This window comes from Myotis myotis, unplaced genomic scaffold (assembly GCF_014108235.1).
Source record: "Myotis myotis isolate mMyoMyo1 unplaced genomic scaffold, mMyoMyo1.p scaffold_m19_p_8, whole genome shotgun sequence".
In the NCBI taxonomy this organism is placed as follows: Eukaryota; Metazoa; Chordata; class Mammalia; order Chiroptera; family Vespertilionidae; genus Myotis; species Myotis myotis.
In genome coordinates this window covers 57481840-57499531 of record NW_023416390.1, presented here as the reverse complement: position 1 = coordinate 57499531, position 17692 = coordinate 57481840, and the positions used below count along the sequence as shown (strand labels likewise).

The 17692-nt window shown below is 43.9% G+C and overlaps 1 protein-coding gene across 10 annotated transcripts in view; it reads right to left on the bottom strand.

Moving 5' to 3' along the window:
* Nucleotides 1-17692, bottom strand: part of ACVR1 (activin A receptor type 1) — a 129465-nt gene that overhangs the window by 34887 nt on the left and 76886 nt on the right. For 8 of the 10 annotated variants that reach the window (XM_036319155.1, XM_036319147.1, XM_036319148.1 and 5 more), the window contains 2 exons: nucleotides 2959-2981; nucleotides 208-471 (listed from right to left, as the gene is read on the bottom strand). In XM_036319155.1, the coding sequence (XP_036175048.1) occupies nucleotides 208-471; nucleotides 2959-2981 (287 nt within the window). The remainder of the gene's footprint in view (nucleotides 1-207; nucleotides 472-2958; nucleotides 2982-17692) is intronic. The other 2 variants (XM_036319154.1, XM_036319153.1) reach the window with 1 other exon arrangement.

Here is a 17692-nt window from a genome sequence, read left to right as displayed (position 1 = left end):
AATGTCCATCCTTCCACCCTCCTCCTTTTAGATTCTACAGGTTGTGCCTTTCTCTTCTTCACCCAGAACCACCTTCCCTGTCACCCACTGCCTCTGGTTCAAAGAGTTGGAGGAAAGCCTTGGAGCCACTCCCATCTTTAACCCACAGAGAATCAGCCCGACACTAACAAAAACCCTTGATCTAAAAGCAGACAAGTGCGTGAGAACCTTTAGTGGGCAGCTGGGCCGTGATGTTCCTGTTGCACCAGTCCCCCTGGCAGCACTCCACGGCCTGGCCAGGCGATGGCGGGGTCTTACAGGTCATCTTCCCCTGCTCGTAGACCTGGAAGCAGCCTTTCTGGTAGACGTGGAAACCATCGTTTATGCTCAGTGAGGAGAAGCACTGCTGGCCTTCGCAGTGGTCCTCGTTCCCACAGGAGCGGCCTTCACACACACACATGTACAGTTTGGGGTTCACCTTGGGCTTCTCATCTGTAGAAGGATAGAGAGGAAGAGGGGGAGTCACTGAATGGATTATACACCCATGGGGGGAATAAGAGTTTCTCCAAGACCATTGTCCACATTCTGTGGTCTTGTATCTCTCACTTGACCAAGTACCAAATGATAGTCACTACTCAGTATATAAACTCATTTATATAAGCTGTGTACTCTTTTAGATTCTACTAGGCCAAAGAGTGGTTATCATTTGTCCACAGGCTCCAGAAAATGAGTTTCTCCCACTGTGGTTTACGTGTTATCTTCAGCCCAATGGGCTCGCATCTCCTAATTCCTTCATCAAAATAAAATGTTTTACCAGAACATAATGCTCATCTCTTTTATTTTGTGTAAGAAAAAGGATGGTTCCTAAATATCGTGTGTGCCAAAAAATGAATACACACTTTGAATAATTATAAAGGCAGTGTTTATTAAATTACATTTCATTTTGAACCTGGAGAATATTATGCTAGGCAAGGTAAGCCAGTCAGAGAAAGACAAGTATCCCATGATCTCTCTCATACATGGAATCTAGTGAACAAAATAACCTGATGAACAAAACAGATCCAGAGACATGGAAGCATGGAACAAACTTCTGAACCTCAGAGGGAAGGCAGGAGGGGAGGGTGAGTGGGAAGAGATCAGCCAATGAACTTGTATGCATATATGCATAACCCATGGACACAGACAATAGGATGGTGAAAGTCTGGGGTGGGGGGTCAGGGGTGGGCTAGGAGAGATCAAGGGGGGAAAAGGGGGCATTTATAATACTTTCAACAATAAAGCTTTAAAAAAGTACATTTCGTTTTCAAAATTGAGCTATTAGCTGTTAAAGTGTGTATACGTTTTTTGGGGACAACCTATTTATGGCAGCTGTTAATGCCCATTCCTGCTAGTTCCATACAAATCTTCATCAACCAGTAATACAAGAAATGGTCACAGTCCTGCTGTTACCGGTCTGCTTCAGCAATATACCACATGGTAAGAGTTTACAAGTCTAAAATTACAAACCCATATTATCAATACTTTAAGCTAGATGCCTAGACTAATTTTTTAACAGTAATAATACTGAATTTTTACATTAATTACAACGGAAATTCATAGCTGCTTACATATTTTCAAGTGGCAGAAAAAAAGTTTGGCAGCACTTATTGAGGATGAGGGCACAAGAAGACAAAGGGAGCAGAACAATGTCTGAACAATAAGGTCACAGATGGGATCCAAGGCACAGCCCGCACCTGGTGGGTCTACGACGCAATGGAAAGAGGCAGAAATGTATCATCAGGGAAGCAGACCTCAGCAGACTCCTGTCTCTTTCTGAAACCCTCATTTGCAGTTTCATTTTTCATATGCTCTTTCGCCCCTGGGCCCTCTTGTTAGAACGATTAGTTCAGACTTGCTGGTCACAACAGTTTCCACTAGTTACTAGCGGGGAAGGAAAGTGAAGATATAATATAAACAGCCACGTCCTAGAAGCCACTGATTAGTTAGCTGTGGCCACATTCACCCTAGCACTGTTCATATAAGGACATTCCAAGCTCCCTGGGATGGTCGAAGGCACAGACCGTCTGCCTTCTCATCCTGAACCCTCTGCCACAGGTCTGCGAGATAACTGCTTCTTTCTTAAAATAACCGGTCGGGTGGCTGTGCTTTTAAGAGACCTTAAGGTAAGGTCTTTGAAAATGTCAAGTTCATTTACACAGATTTGTGTGGGTGCGCGCAGAGATGTGGGTTATCTCAAAAAGAGGGAAAAATGGCATTCTTAATCTTTCTTCTTCCCTCTTCAAAGTGAAAATAGTTCACTGCCCACTGAAATGTGGGTGCCTCGTCCCACAGAGTAAGTGCATGCAGACACAGACACAAGGCCTTCTATTTATAATTGACTTGCTAGTTCTTTTGAAAACCACAAGGGGCTTATCCAAGAGCAAAGACATGCCTGGAAGCAGAAAATCCAAAATAGCCGCTGACAGTATATGTATGTCACCAACTCACCCCCGAGACTCAAAAGCCCTCAGACATTTTTAATGAGCAAAAACTGTAATGAGCCAAGAGATGGTCTTTATTTTCCCTGCCTAGAGAAATCCAAGAGAAATTCCAACACCAATTTATTTCGATGAGGATGAGAAACATATATATATATCTGTTGACATAATCCAGCAAAAAGTTTACACTTGCCAAAAGCGAGTTGAAAGATAATATTTCTAGGGAGTCTAGACATGCTTGCCACTCTCGAACGGCACAAAGCTGGCTGAGGGCTGCCAACAATGTTGCCCGACAGGTGATGATTCTTTGGAGGGAAACGGATGGGCAGAGGGAGGAGGGTGCTAGTAGGTCGTATTGACCTGTTTGTCATCTACAGCAGGGAATTAGAAAGGCTATATTTAAAAACGGTGCAATAACGCAATTTCTGTAAATTCAAACATAAGCATCTATTTTAAAACCCTAAGTATTTTTTAAAGACTACATATATCCAAGAATACATACCTAACACATTGAAGAGGTTGTGTCTGTTGACAGTAAGTTGGAGTTGAGGGGTTAGAGTTGGGATGAAGAGGTAAAATAAAATAGGAGAGTGATTAGCTGTTCATAGACTGATAATGGATTAAAGAGTACAAATTACTTAACTCGCTGTACCTACGGTGCACTAGGAACAGCTATAAACAAGCACCGCTGGCCCTCTATACCCGCGGGTTCCACATGTACAGATTCAATTAACCTCAGAGAGAGATATTTGGAAAAAAAATGTTATGTTGTTGCTGATGTGTCTATACCAGTGATGGCGAACCTATGACACGCGTGTAGAGGTGACACGCAAACTCATTTTTTTGGTTGATTTTTCTTTCTTAAATGGCATTTAAATATATAAAATAAATATCAAAAATATAAATCTTTGTTTTACCATGGCTGCAAATATCAAAACGTGTTAGGTCAGGATTTTTCAAAATGCTGACACGCTGAGCTCAAAGGGTTCACCATCACTGGTCTATGCTATGTAGTTAAGCATACAATGATTGTACAGACTTTTTTCTTGTCATTATTCCCTAAACCCGTGGTCGGCAAACTGTGGCTCATGAGCCACATGCGGCTTTTTGGCCCCTTGAGTGTGGCTCTTCCACAAAATACCATGTGCGGGCGCACATACAGTGCGATTGAAACTTCATGGCCCACGCGCAGAAGTCGGTTTTCGGCCTGAGCGAGTCTATTTTGAAGAAGTACTGTTGATATTTGGCTCTGTTGACTAATGAGTTTGCCTACCACTGCCCTAAACAATACAACTATTTACATAGCATTTACATTGTATTACGTATTGTAATCGAGAGAAGACTTAAAGTGTATAGTGGGATGCGCATAGGTTGATAGGTTGTATGTAAATACTTTGCCATTTTATATAACAGACCTGGGCATACACAGACTTGGGGGGTGGTCCTGGAACCAATCTCCAGAGGGTACCGAGGGGCAGCTGTAACTCTAGACAACAGAGGGCTCACTGATCATTGATCCTATGGAAACGGATGGTCCAGAGGACCAAGGAATTAATGACACTTTGTGGTTCTAGTAAAAACTGTCAAATTTTTAAACACACAATAATAATAATTCTTCTAATGTGCTCTCAGAGCGAAGTCTACTTTTAAAGTTCCAGCCCAGACTGAACTCTGCATCCACAGATGCAAGACCTTTCCAAGGTCGGTGGTTTCTAACAGGACGAGGGGACTATCAGAGGTTTGGACTGTAACCTAAAGAATTTTGCCAGAATTGAACAGCCTCGAGTAAATATGGTCTTTAGTGAAATTCAACCCACTGTACTCACTATGGGGTCATAAACTAAGACAAAGGGGTTCATTCATTTCTCAAACAGTCTCCGTGAGTCTTTATATTCCTATGGTGGCGGAGTAAAGATGATCAGGGTTAACTACTTCTAAGTTAGTGATTCTTTTCAGTAAGATGTCAAAAAAACAGAGTTTTCATATCCTCCCCTCCACAATCAAGGGAAAAAAAGGGAAGAAAGACAGCTGTTAATGATATGTAATAATGAACTCAAACTCGGATATAGAGGAGCCCTGAGCTCAGTCCAGCAGTTAGCTCATGGGAAAATATAAAACTTGCACCAACTTTGTCCTATTTTGTTTCTCATCCACATTTCACCCCTGAATTTGTACATTCCCACATAACTAATGAGCAGAGCCCTTCATGTATCTCTTTTTCATATACAGACAAATATAAAGACCCTAGATTCTTAGGAACAGAAAAGTGACCACATGCGCACGCCTGCGCACACGCATACACGTTGGTTAAATGCCACTTTGGCAACTTGATCCGGCAAAGTGGATTAGTCAAAGAGATGCCAAAAGGATTTTCCGAGCTAGGATTACTAATTCAACAAAGTTAAAAGCAAGGTAGCAGCACTTTCAGATCTTAATATTCACAATTCTAAGGAACACAGCTGGCCCTAGAATGCCCATGACTCACTGTTTTATAAAGTCCTGTCAAATTTTGGGAATAACCATAACATGTGTGGGCCTGTGATATTTCACTTGGGGCGGGATTGTGGTGGGAGGGGAGTAAGGGTCCGAGAATGATCACAAAACCCCTCTTAGGGCCAAAGGCAAGTGTCTGCAGACCTCTCACCTCCCAGATTGTGATATCAATACCGTGCACAGCAAAAATAATCGCCTTCTCTGACTGATCTCCCACCGTACTGACAGGAGGCGCCACATCTGATAGGAAGTATTTCACACTTGCCTATTAAATAACCAGGAAGTGTCCTGGCAGAAGGCAAGCCTACTCCACCTAACCGACAATCATTTCAATAATTTAGTCATTTAAAAGTCAAGCCAGAGGTATTCCCTCTCTGAGGAGCTCGCCCACATTGTCTGTTCTAGAAGGCACCTCCCGGCATTACTCAGTGTTATGGCTGGCACCGCGCGCCCTTTGTATCCTGAGCAAGGCCCCGGAGCACACTTGCAGCCTGCGTCTGGCTGGGAGCAGCAGAGTTCAATGCCCCTTGGGAGGATCCAGGGCTGGCTCCCCAACCAGAGGTGCAGGCTCAGGATCCAGGGGTTCTCCACAGCCAAATCTTTGAAAAGATCTGCTTTGTTCTGGGTAATACCTCGCCGTCTGGGCACACCTAGTCGCATGGCCCTGGCAGAGGAAGAGGCAGAGCAAAGAGCGCCATGAACTTTTCAAACTTGTCCACAGTCTGGGATAATCTTGTACCTCATAGTAAAAGCGTTCACCTGTGCGTTTTGAGTGGGACTTGAGCAATCCAGGCACAACAGGACGAACTTGGACTTCTTCTCCCCAATGTTCTCCCTCTCTCCCTCACACCTGTCTAGTCATGCACTCCCTGATGCTTTAAGGCATTTAAACTGATCATCATTCTAAATGGTGCACAAAACCCCACATTTCCCACTAACATCTGTGACACAACAAACAAATGAGGAAATGCTACAAGGAAACCAGCCTCTAACTGTGATCCCAGGAACAGCCTCAATTTCTTAATGGCTCACCTCAAAGTAGCACAAAAAAAAAACACAACACACGTGGTTATTGGAGGATGGTTATAAAAGTCCAACAGCTCAGAACTTTATAGGCTAAAAAAGGAACGCCAAACATCCCTGGACTCCTTCCAACAGTATCAATGATTCATTCATTCAAAATGACGGCTTATATGAGGGCTTATAGATATGGGAGTCCTTCCATGGTCTCCTAATCCGAGAGTACAGTTTGGCACCTCTCCAGAATCTAAAAGCATTTGAGGTCTCTGGCATTAAACAAAGGCTTAAGGAAGGATTTTGCAATGCCAGGTAGCACTGCCAGCAAGCCAGCTCGTACGGCAGAAACACAGAGGTCCGTCCCGAACGCCTCGTGAAGGGCATCTGACGGTCTGGCAGCCGGCAGGCAGGCGATGTGCTCAGGGCTCAAATACACCAAGTGCCCAAATGCTCTGATGAGAAAACACTCATGATAAATCACTCTTTTTTTTTTTCCTGATCAGAGAAGTTGATACTTGGTGAAGTTGGAAAGCCAAGAAGAAAATGTGTTCTAGGAGTTAAGAGAGAGAAGAGAAAAATTTGAATGAGATCATATTATATTCAAAGAATAACAAAATAATGGTGTTAGGATTTCCAAGATTTTGAACTCATGATGCCTCCACTACAGGTGTGTTCTTCCTCAAGGTTCCCTAAGTCAGCCAATACCACCCTTATTCAGATGTACAAGCCTGATGCTCTCTGGCTTCCACTACTCTCAAAATTGGCAAAATCATTCATCTGGCCTACAAAAGTCCTGGTGGACATGACCTCTGCCTCTTCAGCCTTCCCCCAGATCCCTTCAGTTCTTGGAAGGCCTCTTCCTGCCTCAGGGTCTCAGGCCCTTTAGGTACGGAATTCCCTCCACCTGGATGCTTAGTTCCCTTCCTGCCGACACCCCCAACCCCCTAGTTAGTTCTTATGCTCCCCTCAGATTTTCCTTACACATCATTTCCTCAAAGAGCCTTTGCTCACACAGCCAAATTTAAAGTAGAAACCACCTGTCCACACTCACAAACATGTGTGTACGCCTGTTCAATGTCTAAGTCTTTCCTCACTGTGAGCCCCATGAGGGTGGGAACCGAGCCTCCTGTGCTCACCATTCCAGACCCCTCAACGGCCTCAGTACTTGGCAGGAGTACCACCAGCCTGAGGACTATCGGCTTCAGAATGAATTTTCTCTTCACAGAAAGGATTCAGAGGTGGGAAGAGACATGATGCTGGTTTTCAGAGCAGACTGAGCCCATAAAGTCTTTAAATGTCAGCAGAGATCTTAAGGCAAGGCTTAGTCACCTAGCCAGCATGTCTGTGCAAACCACTCCCTCTGAGAGCAGCTTGCCACGGCCTCACATCTGCTCTCCTACCCGGGCTCACAAGTGTGGCAAATCCATCCTTCTTGGGGTGTGCTGGGTTTTTTGTTTGCTTGTTTGTTTGCTAGGAGAAAGAGGTAAAACACAGGAGTTCCTAAAACGGGGAATTAATACATTATAGAGCAGCAGGGCTGTTACAAGTGGTCCTTCCTTGGATGGTTGATTTGAGGACTTTTAGCTGCTACGGTCAAAACACAGTAAGTGCCTGACTCCAGTGGGCTGAGAGGGGTCATGCAGGGCTCGCTGCACGGCAGTGAAAACCATGCCCCTGGTCTTTGCTGCCATTTCTCTCCTATTGGGAAAAGAACGGCGTGCTCAGCAGGCAGTGGGGAAGAGCGAATTACATCATTTTCCCCCTCTTGCTTTGCTGAAGGTGATAAGGATTCCGAAGTCATACTGCACTTGAACTGCTAGAGCTGAGAGAGGGAAAAAGTGCCATCTGTTTATTTTGTGTCTGGCTGACTCCCTGTCTGTGAAATAATCCCTGTAAATGAAGCCTATTGCAGCAGCCACACCTTCCATTTCAAAGCCAAAAACGCAGTCTGTGTTTAAGTGACTAACATTATGGGGCACTGACCTAAGACAATATGGGTCTGTCTTTTCCATGTTTTTTATGATCCCCTGAATGGATCAAAGACTTGCCTTTCACCCAGATGCCGTGTCTGTGAAGCAACTCCTGAAGAGCTATGAACATGGAGAAAAGAATGACCCCTTTCTTCATTTGTGTTTTCAAACTTCTCGAATCTGCTTCAGAAAAGCAAACAATGGCAAGGCCTAATGGAAATGACCTACTGAGGAATTCTTGTGGCGAGAACATACCCCCACCCCATCCCGCATACTGACAATGCCCGTGTCTGAGGGACGCTCCAGCCAAGGGAAGTAATTGTACCGCAGTCTGAAGGAGGAGGGGAAATGTCCTGGTGGGTTATACACATTTCATAAAGTCACTCCCTGTTCAGATTTAGGAGAGAGCCGGGGATATGGCACCATCTACAGAATGCTCCTGGCTAGGTCTGTTCTCAGTGTGGAGAGGTGTTCCTGACCCTCTGGATGTTCCTGCTCCAGAGAAGACTGCCTACCCAGGGTCTACATGGAAAGTTTTGGTTTTAAAGGAAGCCTTAAACAAGGGCTAGATGGGAAAGGACAGTGGAGAAGGAACTCGGGGGCAGCCTCAGCACCCAGCGCCCACCTCTACTTCCCCTCGGGTGCCCTCCTCTAGACCTTTTTCTCGGGGACTCAGGGAACAGGCCTCCAAGGTAGCCAGTCTTTGCTCTGCTTAGCATCTGTAAGCCGCCACCCCACTGCCACACCCTTTCCGGAAGCTTTCAAACCACAGAGATAAACCCTTCAAAAGATGGGCACTGCGCCAATTTGTTGAACAACTGTCTTACAGAACCAGCCTCCAGGCATTATGGAACCCAAAAGCTAAAGGTGAAAACTGCAGAATTCCTTCAATTTCTCCTTCCTGGCTCCCTACCCTACCTGACTCCAGAGAAAAGCACAGAGGGAACAAGGTAATTTCTAGACTGTTTTCTCTCCTGCCCAGATGAGGCCACAGACAGTAAGATACTCAAGGATGAGAAACTGGGCAGAGCCCAAGCATCTCTCATAGTGCTATTCCCTATCTCCCGATTTCCCAATTCATGTCCCAGGGCCCTAGCAGAACTCCATGAAAGGTTAATGCAGAAATGAACCCCATGCCTTCCATCCCATGAATATAAGCCTTGTGCATCTGCATTCATTGTATATCTTCTCTCCCCTATCGGTCTAATTAATAGGATTCACAAGAATTCGTTAACTCCTAAATTTAAGACCCTTAAGGAGGCTTATTTGCCATAAACTTAAGATCCAACAGTCACCATGAGCGGGTAGAGTTTGGGTCATTCTCCCTGAGCCCACAGAAAGGCTCCAAGTGTTGACCCTGAAGGTAGAAACCGAAATATTTCTTTGTGGTTCTGTGAACCAGAACTGGCTTTTCAAACACACACTCCCTCCCCCGCCCTCTCTGTGGCAGAGCACACCATTCCCAGCTTCCACAGTCATCGTGGGCCTGGGCAGAAGAAAGGCAGCTGAAGCCGAGACGTGTCACGAGGCCACTGGCAGGAGAGCAAGAATATCTAAACACAAACCACGGCGACAGCCACAGGCCAGCGTTTCCGCAGATTCTCTTGGGCTCCTGGAGCTGCAGAGCACTGACGGCCTAAAGATAACCCAAGTATCTACGAAGGGTCACTTTTAAATAGTAGCTTTAATACCACCAGTCATTTCAGAAGTATTTCCTTCCAGAGTCTGCTTCCATCCACACTGGCGTGCCAAGCATGCCCAACAATGGCAACCCGCTGAAGAGATGAAAGCCCAGAAGTAAATGGAAGGAGTCCCAAAGGGGAACAGACAGCTCCCAACATGCTGGGACTCTATTCTGTGCCCAAATTTGGACTGCTGAGAAAGAATAATTTAGCTCAGAGACACCTTGTAGAAGTGATTGGCTGACAATCATTGGGGATTAAAGAGCAAATAGGAAATTAGTTTATCTCAACTCGTTTCTAAGCGGAGGCAGCATAAACCATGGATGGCTACTATCCAGGAGTGCTTGTAGGAAAGCCTTTCCCTCCAAGAGAAAACTCTACTTCTCAGTCTAGTGGACCACAGTTTGGCTGAGCAAAGAGAACTGTGTGGATTCTTCACCACATACTGTACATACACAGCCACTGTGGCCACCCACTAACCACAGAACCGCCAAATAGAACAGCTCCGAAGAGCCTACTGATTTTTTTTTTTCTTCCTTTTAAGCCATAGCCAAGGTTCCCAAGATCTTCCTAAACACCATTAAAATCTACCCAGCCCCTCACCTATCCACCAAGTGAGTCCACACTGTCCTCAATGGCAGTGAGCCAGGGGCTGGTGTACAAGGGACAGGTGCTCAGTGAGCTATTTTCAGTTGCTATCAGATCAATCTGGAGCTGCACATGCTCAGTAGGCAGGCAAGTTTTGGTTGCATTTCAAACTCTGGGCAGCCAAGAGACATGCACCTTTCACAGCTGCCAGGGCAACCAGCTGCCCGGTGCTCCTCCCAAGATGGGAGCAATGAAAACAGTGTAACCTGGCCAGCCAACATGCCAGTGAGCAAGCTGTACTCCCGTCTCACTGCCCGGGTTATTCTGAGCTGGGCTTATTGACACTCCATGGCAACACAGGAACAAAGGGCCAGCGAGAGGGATTTAAATGTCTCCCAAAAGTTGCTAGAAAAGTCAGCAGCTCAGACATCTGCTTTCATAATAAAAGTAGCCGTGGAGTTATTACTAGATGAGCGTTGTTTGCCGCCGCTGTTATTGTTTGTGAACTGCCTGGATCAAAGGTCTACTCTTTGAACTAAGGTTTGGTTTGTTTTCTTGCTTCTTTTTGTTGTTTGCCATCATTGAATTGGAGGCCTTTGAAAATGCAGCGTGTGGGCTTCCCTGACGCACACTGCAGGGGGACCACATTTTCTCATCCCTTTACCTCTCATCTTGCCATGGCCTGTGATCCACTTTCACCCACAACTCTTCCAGAACACACCAACTGCCCCTACTTAATCTTTCAAGAGCTCTCACTGCCCCCACGCACAAGACCCTGCCAAGCTAGTAAGGCCTCAGCTCTCAACCGGAATCCCTTCTCCAGGCGGCTCAGCCGGTGGGACTTCCCAGGCAATATCCAACATCGCCTCACTTCTCTGGGCTCGATCCCTGCCCTGCCTAACAAGTCCTTCTCTGTCATTCCTTCACTGGACTCATGCCTGTTCATCCTTCCGGACCTCATCTCCCTGGGCTGGTGTCCCCAGCCCAGCCCAGTGTGATATGGAGGCCCTTTCTGCCGATGTTCCTTGTGCCGTCCTGTGACCTTTGCCTTATCCAACAAGACTGTGACTCCTTGTCATCAGGAACCACTTCTAGTTATGCTGACATCACCAGTGCCTGCCAGTGTACTCATGCTGATTTATCAATTAAAACAAACTGTCTTAAGAAATAACAAGTGTGGGAGAGGTAGTGAAGAAAAAGGAACCTCATGCACTGTTGGTGGGAATGGAAATTAATACAACCACTACGGAAAATTAGCATGGAGGTTCCTCCAAAAAACTAAGAGAGCTACCATATGGCCCAGCAATGCCTCTTCTGGGTACCTACCTGAAAATCTTGAAAAACATGGTAGAAGAGGGTAAAGAGGGTCAAATATGTGGTGATTAAAAGAGACTTGACTTTGGGTGGTGGGCACACAGTGCAGTAGACAGATGACATATTATAGAATTGTATACTTAAAACCTATATAATCCTATGTCACCCCAATAAGTTTAATAAAATTTTTTTTAAAAATGTAAGATTGTCTTTTAACTGAGTCTCTGCCCCCAAATTCAGAATAAATGCTTTGAAAGGATGTACTCTCTTAACTCCTCAGCCCAGATCAGATCCTGTCTCATAATATTATCTTTTTTTATGTTACAATAATAATTATCATAGCCAACATCATTTATTCATTTGTCTGTCAAATATTCACTGCACACCAACTACATGCCAGGCACTGTCTTAGATATTGGGAATAAAGCAATGGACACCACAAAGTCCCAGCCTCTTATACTCCGGGGCTCACTTGGCATGTATTCCCCATGTCTCCTCACAACCACCCTGTCCTGTCTCCGCAGGCCACAGCGGTAACAGACCCTGAGGGGTGGAGTAACACATACACAGAGAGACACAGTAAAGAAGACAATAGCTCATGTGTTTGACTTTGTCTCTCCTGAAAAGGGCCTGATTCTTATGCATGACCAAGAGCCCTCCCTTCAGAAGACACTCTTTGAGTAGCAACACCATTTAACCATCAAAAATTTACCCTAATCCTCTGCAAATCTGACATTATGAAGCACATGAACGAGGACATGATAGGAAAAATAAAGAGAAGCCACGGCCGTGTAACTCTATATGGCATCTGTGTGGTCTTCATCAATAAGTCAACTTCTACACTGGATTGTGGGCATTTTTCCCTGTTTTTTAATTTATAACTTTCCTGAATAAATTGGATTTTTTTTTTTTCATTCAAACAGACTTAGTGTAGGTACCAGAATTCAGGAAGTAAAACAAGGTCAGCAAAAAAATAAATAAAAGAGCCCATTTCATACTCCAAATCACCATTTGAATAAAAAATATGGAGTTGTGTTGTGTGTGTGTGGTTTTTTTAAGGTGAATTTCACCACCCCATTCCCAAGAGGACTTCCGTGTTCTTCCTCCTATTCCTTCTCTCCTTCCCACATCCCCCACATGCACAGATCCTAGGAAAGTCCATGCTCTGCTCTAACCCATAACAAAGAATTAGAAGCAGCATTACCATGGATCTGCGAAACACCGCTCTGCAGAGCTCAGATTCAGCCGATTAGAACAGCCAGCAGCTGCTGCGGTGTTATGACCAAGGCTGAGAAGGCACAAAGGTAAACTTCCCTCTTCCCGTCAAATCCCCAGCTTCAAGAGAGAGGATTGTCAGGCCACAGGAAGTTATGAAAAAATAAAAGGTCCTAGGCCAGCTGTCTCAGAAAATATACCAGTGAGCTGTCAGAACCCTCACCTGCAGGGAGTGGGGACTTCTGGGCAGTGAGTTCTTGGGAGGAGACTGGAGTAATCTTTTTAAAACTATGGGTAACGACCCATTTGTGGGTAGTGAAATCCGATCTAGTGGTTCAAGACAAGGTTTCTTCCTTCTTTTTAAATGAAATAAAATGGAATAGAACAAAAAAGAGAAGTAATAGGAGAGGACCTTAAACTTAGCAAGTGATTACTTGTTTCATGAAATTTTTGTTTCATGCGTGTGCGGGTCCTACTCTAAGATGTTTCTAAATGTAGATGCACTGGATCTAACTCTAAAATGCTTCCTACTGTGAGTCACTGTGAAGAGTTTGAAAGCCACCCTGCCCTGTGTCTCACACTATTTTGGAACTGACATGCGATCTGAGTAATTATGACTATTTCACATAATCATTATCTGTGGAAGCTTGCCTGAGGTCATGCAGGCAGCAGAGGCAAGTTTTGGAGGACAGTTAGCAGTGTTTTGAAAGCTAGAAATTAATTTTCAATATCTTTTATTTTCCTTGCTGTTTATTCCTTTTGCTGTTTATTTCTTTTTAAAAGTTAAAGTTGCTTAAAAGTTCCTGGACCCAATTTGTGTGTGTGTGTGTGTGTGTGTGTGTGTGTGTGTGTGTGTGTGAGAGAGAGAGAGAGAGAGAGAGAGAGAGAGAGAGAGAGAGAGAGAGAGGAAGAGGAGGGGAGGGGGGGAGGGGGGGGGGGGGGGGGGGGGGGGGGGGGGGGGGGGGGGGGGGGGGGGGGGGGGGGGGGGAGGGGAGGGAAGGGAAGGGAAGGGAAGGGAAGGGAAGGGAAGGGAAGGGAAGGGAAGGGAAGGGAAGGGAAGGGAAGGGAAGGGAAGGGAAGGGAAGGGAGAATTGCCTCACATCAACAAGCAATTCTCAAACACCAGCAAAGTATCTGAGAATTCAATCCTGGCACTATCTATCCGGAGACAGAATCAGATTCCACAGGTGAAGAGCTCTGTCCCACAAGACCACTTTCCACTTCAGAAGCCAGTCTCAATCAGAGATTCCCACCACCCCCTCCCTGGGTTCAATTAATTTGCTAGAATAGCTCACAGAACTCAGGAAAACCCATATACTCACTAGATTACCGATTTACTACAAAGAATATTAAAAGATATGAGTCAATAGCCAGATGAAAATATACATAGGGTAAGGTCCCAAACCAAGGAGCTTCTACCTGCCTGAAGTTGAGGGCCCACCAGGGTGACACACAGAAACAATCTAGTTCCCCAACATAGAAAGTTTCCAAAAAGGAACTGACAAACTGTCCTTTTTAGGTTTTTATGGAGGCTGCATTACATAATTATGATTGACTAAGTCACTGACCATTGGCAATTGATTCAACCTCAATTTCCCTCTTCCTTCCCCAGAAATCAGGGAGTGAGACCAAAAGTTCCAATAGTCTAACCACATGGTTGGCACCTACCCCTTAGGTGGGTGGGATCCAAAAGTTATCTCATTAACATAACAAGAAATGCCATTCTTGCTCTCATCACTTAGGAAATTCTAAGGGGTTTCGGTTCTGAATATGAAGACCAAATATACCTGAGAAATATATTCTGGTCATCTGAATGATTATAAATCACAGTACCACAGTTGAATGTATGACTACAAATCTCCTGCTGTGCTAGCTTTTCCATAGAGAGAAAATGGCATCCTTCCTTTCGCTCTTGATGCCAAACTTTATAAAGGAAAAAGCTTAGAAGCTATTGCACTGCCCACTCACTGTTGACTATAAAGAAATCATTTAATGAGCTAGGGTCCTGGATTTGTCTTCCCTTCTATTCAATACTTGACTTGATTAAATTTTTAGAGTCCTACCCACACCCCACTGCTACTTCCTCTTACATAAATCTGCATTGAATATGAACATTTTCTAAGGTCCACTGGGGGGAGAAAACTGGATGTGGCTTTAGTTTAACTACCCACAGAAGAAACAAACATTTCCCAGGAAGGAAAGCTAAAAGGAAGCTTTGTCACAACTCACCTTGCATCAAATAATACACCATCATTCTATTAGATAAGAAAATGTGACAATAAAGAAGTATCTTTAAATAGTACAGCTTCATTAGATATTTACATTTTAGGTCCTAGTAGTGGCAAATAGCTCAGTACATCTCAATTATCTCCCCCCAAAAAGTCTCATTTGATGATGAGTCAATGAAAAAGATTTTGTTCTGAATAAAAGGGATAAATTATAGCAATGAGAAATGAGAGCAACAAATTTAATACTGACACATTTTTCTTACATTCACTCACCCCTTCAAGAACTTTCAGAATCCTCAATCATGAGAAATTCAAAGAAAGGCTCATTATATTCTTCCTCGACCAGTGGCAAAGAGGGGTACCTTTATGGTCCCTAACAAAAAGTCCATTGAAGTTATCCCCGTCCTCCCCTCCTTGGGTAATTGGGCTGGAAAGTCTGAGTGGTGATAGCTTTGGAAATACTAAAATCTGTAAAAATTAACCAATTTTCAAGTCAGCACTGAAAATTATTTAGGCCAAAATCTCTTGCTCAAAATTCCGCAAAGTCCAGGCTCCTTTAGTGTAATAAAATCTAACGACGGCTCACAAATTTAATAAAATGTGGGTCATCTTAGCTCTGAAATATTTCTGACGAAGCAATATTGCATTTGAAGCACTTGTGTTGTGGTCACCACCTGCAAATGCTCACAGGGACAACGGGAAAGCCAAACGTGGAGGTGCTGGAACAAAGATGGACTTCTCGCTGGAGGCATAATAGCGGTGTTAGAGCATGATTAGTCTTATTAATGGGAAGGGAAAGGAAGGCTATATGGGTAATTAGGCCTCAAGTGCTCTTCTCTGTGAGAGCAAATAAAACTCTTCCTGCAGCTAGAGTTGTATATATAATGAGCATGAAAAATGAATAGTGGTATGAGAGACAAGACGAAAAACACAAACTCAGGTGAAGCAGCCTCACCGTTTGCTATTACAAGATGTCATCTCAACCTTTCCAGCAGACTGGATTACACTGGATTCTAGCATGCACCAGATACAACGTGAATGTGGGTGTAGCTAATTTAAGGTACCTGAAAAATGCAAAATTCTGAAGAAGGCTGATAATGGTTGAAACTCCTACACACTATTCCTCAAAGTATATCAGACCTTTCATTGGCTCTAGCCTTAAGCAAGAGTTTTAACCAATTCAAAAGCACATCGCTCAAAACCTACCTCATTAGGGTCATCATGAGGATTATGGGAAATAATGCATACAAAGAAGTTAGTCCAACATTTAACACATATTAACCACTCCCTAAATATTACTTCTAGTCATCAGAGGGGCAGTTATAGTAAAGAGTATTTTCCAAACTTATTTGGTCTTTATGGCCCCAGAGCATTTAGGATTGCATAGAATGTGAGAAATGTTCTAAAGTACACTGATACTAGCCAAATTCTACCAAAATCACTGTTTGGGGCCTATTATTTGAAGAGATAAAACTATTTCTAGCCAGTATTTAAGAGACATTTGGGAGTCACTGGGAGACAAAGGAGAAAAAGCTTGTTGTTGTTGTTTTAAAAGGCAACGAAGAGTAACTACCACACAAAGTATATTAGAACAAAATCTCTATGAGTTTCTTACTTATTCCCCAAGAATGCCATCAGCTTCAATGAAGCACAGTTAATAAGGACCATCATAGCTGCTCTGTAAATATCAAACATAGTTCTGCTTCCTTTTAAACTTGGTAGTCTAAAGCTCTTCACTAGACAATGGGGCTTGTATAAAGATTTTCTGTATCTGCCCTATTATTTACCTCTTTTGGTTAAGTATTTTGTACTTAAGATTTGCTTTATGGCTAATGTTGAGTATATTAGAGTGTATTACAATTAGGGGTTCTCAGTGGCTTTAAAAAAATTCCTAGTAAATATACAAAAACAAAGAGTCTTTTCATAGACTATGTGTTTGACAGTTAACAAGTTGAGTTATGGAGCGAAGACAGGACTAAGGCAACTGCAATTATGATCAGAGCCCTCTCGGTTGTAGCACTCACTGGATATTCTGTTTTAAAAAAAATAAAATAAAAAGCTACTGCAACTAAAGAATGTGTGTTCTTTTCCTTGTTTGTAAACATCCTAGAGGTGGTGGTAGATAAAATGGCAAAACCTTGGTGGTAATCTGTTTCCATTTCAGCCAGACTAACTCGTGTCATTGTATACGAGAGTCCTGGTGCATGGATTGGTGCACATGGAAAGGAAATTAATTAGAAGAAATATTTTAGAGGCCAGGGAGGGACAGCAGGAAAGATTGGCCGGTCAGGGAGGGACCACGGGAGGTCTCCAGGGCATGTCCACCCCGTCTCGCTCAGTCCCCATCGGCCAGACCCCAGCAGCAAGCTAACCTACCGGTCGGAGCATCTGCCCCATGGTGGACAGTGCGCGTCATAGTGACTGGTCGAATGGTTGAACGAACAGTCGGACACTTAGCATATTAGGCTTTTATTATATAGGATTGTTACTGTGGCATTAAAAAGACATTTGCTAGATTCTTTGGGCAACTTAAGAGCTAAAAGCAAGAAAAAGAAACCAATGTTGTGGTCGATAATATTGATCCATAAATGCCCTTTCCCCTTCTCTTTTCCTCATTCCTTCACTACTTCTTCTCTATTCATACTACATTCCCACCTCAATTTCTCTTCCACATTCTTTTTCTTTTGACCATGCCACATCCATGAAATCAAATGAAATCCAAAGGAACT